The following is a 9598-nucleotide window of genomic DNA, read 5'->3' as shown; positions in this document are numbered from 1 at the left end:
GGCTTAAATTAGAGGCTAAATTGTCTGTCAGGAGACCTGCACCTCGCCCTGGGTTTCTGCGTAGAGAACGTGTAGGGGACGCGACCGCAGGCCGCGCCTTAACTCCTGCTCTACGCTTTGTAAGCAAAGCTCTTCGGGAAGAGTCTGGTCTTGCACACCGGTCACTACTAATGTGATTTATTTCGTCTTTCGCTACTCTAAGTAGGCCGAGGCACCCCGGGCCTGGGCTGGCATTTCGCCATGGTGACTTTCAGGTGTGATGAAATAATGGAAGAGGGATAAGCAAGTAGAGAATCGGGATACGCTTTCAGCTCCCGTAGTAAGTAAGTTTTACGGCTGGCCACTTCGTTTTAGAGTCCATGGGTATGCCTAAGCCTGCAAAGGAGAAAATGTTTCTGTGAAATAGACAGCCATGTAATTGCCACTAAATAGGAGATTATGGGTAGGAAAATGCTTAGTATACATACATTGTTACTTTTACCCTGCGAGGAAAATTGCTAGTCAGTCTAGAACTTTTTATTTTTTTAATTTTTTAAATTTACTTATGATAGTCACACACAGAGAGAGAGAGAGAGAGAGAGGCAGAGACACAGGCAGAGGGAGAAGCAGGCTCCACGCACCGGGAGCCCGACGTGGGATCCGATCCCGGGTCTCCAGGATCGCGCCCTGGGCCAAAGGCAGGCGCCAAACCGCTGCGCCACCCAGGGATCCCCATCTAGAACTTTTTAAGTTGGCACACATTCAGTTTAAGTTTCCTGATTTTTTGTTGTTTTTGTCACAAGAAGCAGTTTAAAGATTTTACTTAGAAAGCTTGAGCTTTGGAGTCCCACGGCTGTACCCCCAAATCTAGCTCCGACCCTGGATAGCTTAGTGCTTTCGAGCAAGTGCTGTTTGTGCAATTGGGGTGATAGAAGTTCCCGTTTCATTAAAAAAAAAAAAAAAAAAAGTATGAGGCCTCTAAGGACAACTTAGAGCTGCCTCTGTAGGCCAGGCTTGGTGAACGTGTCCCCAGTGCACTGGGTGAAGCTCTATCAAAGTTCACCGAGTGTTGTGTAAGCAAATTGAATGCTATGGTTAGGATTCCGTTTCCACTGATACTTCCTGTTACTCTTTGAAAATTGGTAATTAGAACTGAATTCAACATGTTGGCCCTTTCCCCCAGAAGCCACATAGATAAGTCTGTGTTTCATAGCGCTGAGATACTTGACTCTAAGTATCAAATACTTTTTTGCCTTCAGCCTCCTCCTTCCTTAAATACCAGAAGCCGAGTGAAGAGTAGTTTTAAGCAAGAAATAATTGACTAAATTAAATGCTGTTTGGGAAGATAAGAACTGAAAATTGACCTTTAAATTTGGCGAGGATGTTACTGGTGATCTTGATAAGAGACATTTCAGTGGTGAGATTGGGACAAAGCCTCATAGGAGTAGATATGAGAGAGAATGAGAATAGTGAAACTGGAAATAGCCTCTGTAGACAATTCTTGGAGTTTTGCTGTAAAAGAGAGCAAAATAATAATAATAATAATAATAATAATAATAAGGCTGTGGTTGATGAGAGATGTGGATCATGAGATTTTTTTTTCCCCCTTTAAAACAGGAGGTATTACAGCATATTTCCATATTCTTAGAAATGACCCCGTGAAGTGAGAACTTTTTTTTTTTTTTTTTTTAAGATCTTATTTGAGAGAGAAGGAGCACACCTGAGCTGGGGGAGAGGTTGATGGAGAGGGAGAGGCAGACTCCCCAATGAGCAGGGAGCTTAAAGCAGGGCTCATCCCAGGACCCTGAGACCATGACCTGAGCAGAATACAGATTGCTTCATGGACTGAGCCATCCAGGTGCCCCAAAGCAAGAACATTTTATAATGCAGAAGGGAAAGGGCAAACTATAGGACCACTTACCGCCCTTAGTAGTCAAAGAAGAGATGGAATCCAGTGCCAAGTGGAGGAGTTGGCCTTAGAGAAAAACATCTAACAGAAGAGAAGAATGAGGATTAGGTACATTAGCAAATAGGTTGATAGTTTGTGAGATAATGTTTTTCTTTTGATTATTTGTATTTTCAAAATAAGCAGGGTTATGAGCCAAGTGTAAGGGTGGAGGAAAAGGTTTAGAGAGAGAAGATATGAAATAAAATCATCTAGATTTTAGGTCCTAGACTGTAGACGAATGAAGGAATTGACTAGGGAAACTTGGTAGTAAAAACCCACTTTTTTATTAGTATCATGACTTAAAAGTGAGACCAGTGCTGTTTTTCTTCAACTATATATGACTGTTCTCTCCAACAGAAGAGAGTTGGATTTAACCACTTGGGGTTTTGGTTAGGATAGTATTTAGAGGAGGAGAGAAGGACGGAGCTAGAGTATGTGCAAGGGAAGCATCTAATGAGTTGGAAAGTGAAGAGGTAGTGGTTAGAGAATTTCATGCTTGAAATTAAGATATAAACAGGATTTAGTTCTTGTTTTACAGCAGTGGTTTTCAAAGTGTGGTGAATGGACCCCTTGGTGATTCCTGAGGCCCTTTCAGGGGATCCTCCAGGTCAAAACTACTTTCTAATACTAAGATGTCTTTTTCAGTGTGTGCAAAAGCAGTGATTAAAACTGCTGGCACCTTAACAGGAATGAAGGTAGTGGCACTGACCTGTACTACACCTATAGTTAAAAAACAAACAAACAAACAAAAAAACCCAAAACGTTTTCATTTTAGAATGTCAATGATAAAATTAAAGCGATAGAATTAAAGCAATAAAATTATTAATTTTATGAAATCTCAACTTTTGAATATATGTCTACGTGTTTGGTGAAATGGGATGTTCAAGCACTTCTGCAAACTAAAATTAGATGGTTGTGACGAAAGTTCTTATGCAGTTGGATTGTGAACTGAAATAGTTTCTCCTACAATTTTTACTTGAACTTGGTTCTTCAGACTTGAGTATTTGGTAAGCACTTTCTCAAAAAGTGAACTGTTGAAAAGAAACTGTCATTACAAGGAAAACAATTGACAGTGGTAAAATTCAAGCTTTCACATAAAAATTAGAATTTTGGAATACTTGTATAAGCCTCTTTGAGCTTGAAAATATTCCAGTACCTAATGACTTTGCTGATGAGATCGGTAGTGATATTAACAAATATTTTTTTATATTGCATGGAAAATGTGTGAACATTTGGAAGACCTGTAGAACTCAGTGAACTGATATTTTCTGAATGACTAATGCGTGGGTAAAAGATTGATTCAAAATACAAAATCAGTGGGTCTTGCATTCTGAAATAACAGAGGGAGAAAAGTTCACTGATGCAATTTCAGAGTCCATGTTAAAATTGATCATTTATAAGAGTTGTCAGGTTTTGGCGTAGTATTAGAGAATATCCATAATTCTCTCTAAAGGCCAAAATACTTAAAATACTCCTCCCTTTTCCAACTGTATAATTGTGGGAGTACAGAGTTTCTTCATATACTTCAACTGAACAGAATACGGAAGTTGAAGCAGAAATGAGAATACAGCTATTTTGGGGGAAACTGTTTTTCATTAAAATATGTCATTTACATTAACATGTAATGGGTTCATTACTATTATTTTTAAAAGAAGTAATACTTTAAAAACCTTTCAGTTTTATAGTATGGTTTCAGTAGACATAATGCACATAATCAAAAGCTCTTTGAGATCCTCAATAATTTTTAAGAGTGTAAAGGAATTCTAAAACCAAAACGTTTGAAAACTACTGTTATGTGGTTTGACCATGAGAATATGTGGCTGAGGAGTGTTGGAGGGCAAGGCTATTGGAAGTGAGAAAGCCAAGAAATTGAGAGTTCAGAGTATTGGAAGGATTATTGTGGTGGATGTGCAGATCACTAAGATTTAGGACAAGAATAGTTTTGGGAGAGAAAAGATGCCAGTTACTCAACTTGTTAAAATCTTTAAGGAATGAACTGTGTTGTGGTAAATCATAGGATAAGAAATCTTCAGAAATGAGTGGATCTGGAAGGTCATAGTATAGTGGAAAGTACTGGGTTAATTTACTAGCTTGGAAACTCAGTGATGTACTAGTTAGGATAAGGCTAAGTTACTAAGTGTAACAAAAAAAAAAAAAAAACAACAACAACAACAATAATGTGGGTTTAAGAATAAAGAGTTTATTTTTTCCCACCTAACAATTTCAAAGTGAATTATCCAGTTTGGTGATGAGACTGTTCCACATGATCACCCAGGGACACGTTTTTCCCATTGTATTATTTTGCCATGTTTTAGGGCATGCAGTCATCAGCTGGGTTGCTGCCATGTCCAGGTTTCATCTGATGGAAAGGGGAAAGGGAGCGTGGAGGAGAAGGCATGCCAGTTTCTTAATATTCAGGCTCAGGAGTGGCACTGATATCTTCTGCTCTATTCTTTTGGTAAGAACTTAGTTGTTTGGCCACAGCTGAAATCAAAGAAGGCTGGGAACTGTAGTATAGCTGGGCAATCATGTGTCCAGGAGGAAGGAGAGAAAGGATTTTGGTAGTCTGCCACTCTTAAAATAAGTCTCTTACATTTATTGTATCTTGTAAAAAAAAACATCAAGGATATAGTTGATGATTAATAAGTACAAGTGAATTAAAATATAATCTTTATTATAGTTAATGTTTAAGTGTTGAAATAGGTAAATGAATTATCTAGAAATACCTCAGAAGAAGTTACCTGTCTGGTGTTTAGACTGAGGATAAATTTAGGGTGTCGTGGGATTAGTTCTTCAGTTGTGGATGTCCATTCTTCATAATTCTTTTGTCTTTAAGGACCGGATTATGTTCAACTTGATACAGACATAGATGTTAAAGGGGATACTTAAAATATGCTAAAAAAAAAAAAAAAGTGAAAAGTTATGTTTAGCATCAGTTTACAAACTGATCCATTGGTTGTATTCTTTGACTTCGTTATAGGAGGAGGAGGAAGAAAAATTTAATTTTGCATTGTAAACCTGTTTTTCTCATAACTTTTTTCCCCCCTGGGCATTAGGCACCTTGCTGTGACAAACTTTATACTTGTCGGTTGTGTCATGATAACAATGAAGATCATCAGCTAGATCGCTTTAAAGTAAAGGAAGTGCAGTGCATAAACTGTGAAAAAATTCAACATGTAAGATTTTATCACATTTCTATTTTCTTTTTAAAAAATGTTAAAGTGATTTACAAAATTTTTTTTGATTTACAAAATTTAATTAAGAGTATTGCAAATAAGATCTTCTATATGCAATATCTTTGATTTAAATGTTTAAAACCTTGTAAAAATCAACATATCAGCATATATAAATTGTGGGTATTCAAGTAATAATACAAAATGTATTGGTAAATTTAATCTAATTTTTAATTACATGTGTCTGTTTTAGGCCCAACAGTCCTGTGAAGAATGTAGCACATTGTTTGGGGAATATTATTGCAGTATATGCCATCTCTTTGACAAAGACAAGAAGCAGTATCATTGTGAAAACTGTGGAATTTGTAGGTACTGTATGTAAAATGTTTTCTAATTACTTTTAATGTACCTGGGCAATAATAGTTTTAAAATCAACTCTGTTGGGATAAAATTTGCATCTAATAAAAATGCATTCATTTAAGTGTCCAGGTTAGTAAGTTACCAACATGATCAAGATAAAAAGCATTTCCATTATACTAAAAAAAATGTTCATGTCTCTTTTGTAGTAACACGTAGCCCTTCAGCTATTGTGTGGCTATTTAAAATTTTTAAATTTAGATACGAAATATGCGTTTATATGAAGAATTTGTAGGCAACTGAAGTAGAAAATTAGGGTGGGCTTTGCTTTTTAAACAGTTATTATTATTATTTTTAAACCAGCTAAGGTTTAAACATTTATTTATTTATTTATTTATTTATTTATTTATTTATTTTTTTTATGTTTTTTTTGTGCGTGTGTATTTTTTATTGGAGTTTGATTTGCAAACATATAGTATACCACCCAGCCTGTCAAGTGCCTCCCTCAGTGCCTGTCACCCAATCATCCATCCCTCCACCCACCTCCCCTTCCACTACCCCATGTTCTTTTTCCAGAGTTAGGAGTCTCTCGTTTTGTCACCCTCTCTGATTTTTCCCACTCATTTTCTCTCCTTCCCCTATAGTCCCTTTCATGTTTTTTTTTATATTCCCTGTACAAGTGAAACCATATAATGTTTGTCCTTCTCTACTTCACTCAACATAATACCCTCCAGTTCGAACCATGTCGAAGCAAATGGTGGTTTTTGGTCCTTTCTGATGGCTGAGTAATATTCCATTATATGTATACACACCACATCTTATCCATTCATCTGTCAAAGGACATCATGGCTCCTTCCACAGTTTGGCTATTGTGGACATTGCTGCTATAAACATTGGGGTACAGGTGTCGCAGTCTGTCACTGCATCTGTATCTTTGGGGTAAATACCCAGTCATGCAATTGCTGGGTTATAGGCTAGCTCTATTTTTAACTCTTTAGGAAATTCCACACAGTTTTCCAGAGTGGCTGTACCAGTCCGCATTCCCAGCAACAGTGTAAGAGGGGTTCCTCTTTCTCCACATTCTCTCCAACATTTGTGGTTTCCTGTTTTGTTAATTTTCGCCATTCTCACTTGTGTGAGGTAGTATCTCATTGTGATTTTGATTTGTATTTCCCTGATGGCCAGTGATGCGGAGCATTATCTCATGTGCTTGTTGGCCATATCTATGTCTTCCTCTGTAAAATTTCTGTTCATGTCTTTTGCCCATTTCATGATTGGATTGTTTGTTTCTTGGGTGTTGAGTTTAATAAGTTCTTTATAGATCTTGGATACCAGCCCTTTATCTCATATGTCATTTGCAAATATCTTCTCCCATTCTGTAGGTTGTCTTTTAGTTTTGTTGACAGTTTCTATTGATGTGCAGAGGCTTTTTATGCTGATTAAGTCCCAGTAATTCATTTTTGCTTTTGTTTCCCTTGCCTTCATAGTTGTATCTTGCAAGAAGTTGCCCTGGCCAAGTTCAAAAAGGGTGTTGCCTGTGTTCTCTAGGATTTTGATGCATTCTTGTCTCACAATTGGATCTTTCATCCATTTTGAGTTTATCTTTGTGTATGGTATAAGAGAATGGTCTAGTTTCATTCTTCTGCATGTGGCTATCCAATTTTTCCAGCACCATTTATTGAAGAGACTGTGCTTTTTCCAGTGGGTAGTCTTTCCTACTTTATCGAATATTAGTTGACCATAGAATTGAGGGCCCATTTCTGGGTTCTCTATTCTGTTCCATTGACTGTGTCTGCTTTTGTGCCAGTACCACACTGTCTGATGATCACAGCTTTGTAGTACAACCTGAAATCCGGCACTGTGATGCCCCCGGCTCTGGGTTTCTTTTCAGTATTCCCCTGGCTATTCGGGGTCTTTTCTGATTCCACACAAATCTTAAGATGATTTGTTCCAACTCTCTGAAGAAAGTCCATGGTATTTTATTAGGGATTGCATTGGATGTGTAAATTGCTCTGGGTAGCACTGACATTTTCACAACATTAATTCTTCCAGTCCATGACCATGGAGTGTTTTTCCATCTCTTTGTGTCTTCCTCAATTTCTTTCAGAAGTGTTCTGTAGTTTTTAGGGTATAGATCTTTTACCTCTTTGGTTAGGTTTATTCCTAGGTATCTTATACTTTTGAGTGCAATTATAAATGGGATTGACTCCCTAATTTCTTTTTCTTCAGTCTCATTGTTAGTGTACAGAAATGCCACTGATTTCTGGGCTTTGATTTTGTATCTTGCCACATTGCCGAATTGCTATATGAGTTCTAGCAATCTTGGGGTTGAGTCTTTTGGGTTTTCTACATACAGTATCATGTCATTTGTGAAGAGGGAGAGTTGACTTCTTTGCCAATTTGAATGCCTTTGATTTCTTTTTGTTGCCTGATTGCTGAAGCTAGGACTTCTAGTACTATGTTAAACAACAGTGGTGAGAGTGGACATCCCTGTTGGGTTCCTGATCTTAGGGGAAAGGCTCCCAGTGTTTCCCCATTGAGAATGAGATTTGCTGTGGGCTTTTACAGATGGCTTTTAAGATGCTGAGGAATATTCCCTCTATCCCTACACTCTGAAGAGTTTTGATCAGGAATGGATGCTGTATTTTGTCAAATACTTTCTCTGCATCTATTGAGAGGATCATATGGTTCTTGTTTTTTCTCTTGTTGATATGATCTATCATGTAGATTGTTTCTCGAGTGTAGAACCAGCCTTGTATCCCAGGTATAAATCCCATGTGGTCATGGTGAAGAATCTTCTTAATATACAGTTGGATCCTATTGGCTAGTATCTTGTTGAGAATTTTGCATCTGTGTTCATCAGGGATATTGGTCTAAAATCTTTTTGGTGAGTCTTTGTCTGGTTTTGGAATTAAGGAGATGCTGGCCTCATAGAACGAGATTGGAGGTATTCCATCCTTCTATCTTTCGAAACAGCTTTAGTAGAATGGCTATTGTTACTTCTTTAAATGTTTGATAGAATTTCCCTGGGAAGCCATCTGGCCCTGGACTTTTGTGTTTTGGGAGGTTTTTGATGATTGCTTCAGTTTCCTCGCTGGTTATCGGCCTATTCAGGTTTTCTTTTTCTTCCTGTTCCAGTTTTGGTAGTTTGTGGTTTTCCAGGAATGCGTCCATTTCTTCTAGATTGCCTAATTTATTGATGGATAGCTGCTCATAGTACGTTACTAAAATTGTTTGTATTTCCTTGGTATTGGTTGTGATCTCCTTTCTCATTTGTGATTTTATTAATTTGAGTCTTTTTTCTTTTTAATAAGGCTGGCTAGGAGTTTATCTATCTTATTAATTCTTTCAAAGAACCAACTCCTGGTTTTGTTGATCTGTTCTGCAGTTCTGGTCTCTATTTCATTGAGTTCTGCTCAGATCTTTATTAACTCTCTTCTTCTGCTTGGTGTACGTTTTATTTGCTGTTCTTTCTTCAGATTTTTAGGTGTGAGGTTAGCTTGTGTAGTTGAGTTTTTTTCCAATTTTTTGAGGGATACTTGTATTGCAGTGTATTTCCCTCTTAGGACTGCTTTGCTGTTTCTCAAAGATTTTGAATGGTTGTATTTTCATATTCATTTTCCATGAATCTTTTTTATTCTTCTCTAATTTCGTGGTTGACCCATTCATCTTTTAGTAGGATGCTCTTTAATCTCCTCGTGTTTGAGTGTCTTCCAAATTTCTTCCTGTGATTAAGTTCTAGTTTCAAGGTATTGAGTTCTCAAAGTATGCAGGGGACAATCCCAATCTTTTGGTGTTGGTGGAGACATGATTTGTAACCCAGTATGTGTTCTATTCTGGAGGAAGTTCCATGTGCACTTGAGAAGAATGTGTATTCAGTTGCCTCCAGATGCAAAGTTTTGTGTATATCTGTGAAATCCATCTGGTCTTGTGTATCATTTAAAGCACTTGTTTCTTTGGTGATATTGTGCTTAATTGAATATCTGTCATTTGCTGAAAGTGCCGCGTTGAAGTCTCCTACTATTAGTGTATTATTATCTAAGTATGTCTTTACTTTGGTTATTGATTGATTACTTGGCAGCTCCACATTAGGGACATAAATATTCATGATTGTTCGGCCTTCTTGTTGGATAGATCCTTT

At 37.3% G+C, this 9598-nt stretch overlaps 1 protein-coding gene across 22 annotated transcripts in view; it reads left to right on the top strand.

Annotated features, from left to right (window-relative positions):
• The window catches only part of RCHY1 (ring finger and CHY zinc finger domain containing 1), a 29347-nt gene that overhangs the window by 2694 nt on the left and 17055 nt on the right, over positions 1–9598 (top strand). For 6 of the 22 annotated variants that reach the window (XM_035709504.2, XM_035709499.2, XM_049105037.1 and 3 more), the window contains exons 2-3: positions 4984–5103; positions 5354–5469. Coding sequence is in view for 17 of the 22 variants with exons in the window: in XM_035709499.2 (XP_035565392.1) it covers positions 4984–5103; positions 5354–5469 (236 nt within the window). In the remaining 5 variants the exon portion in view is untranslated. Of the gene's footprint in view, positions 1–202; positions 324–422; positions 443–4242; positions 4386–4983; positions 5104–5353; positions 5470–9598 lie in introns of those variants that run through there. The other 16 variants (XM_025427974.3, XM_025427958.3, XM_025427950.3 and 13 more) reach the window with 11 other exon arrangements.

This window comes from Canis lupus, chromosome 32 (assembly GCF_003254725.2).
Source record: "Canis lupus dingo isolate Sandy chromosome 32, ASM325472v2, whole genome shotgun sequence".
Classification (NCBI taxonomy): domain Eukaryota; kingdom Metazoa; phylum Chordata; class Mammalia; order Carnivora; family Canidae; genus Canis; species Canis lupus.
This window is presented reverse-complemented; position numbering and strand designations above follow the sequence as displayed.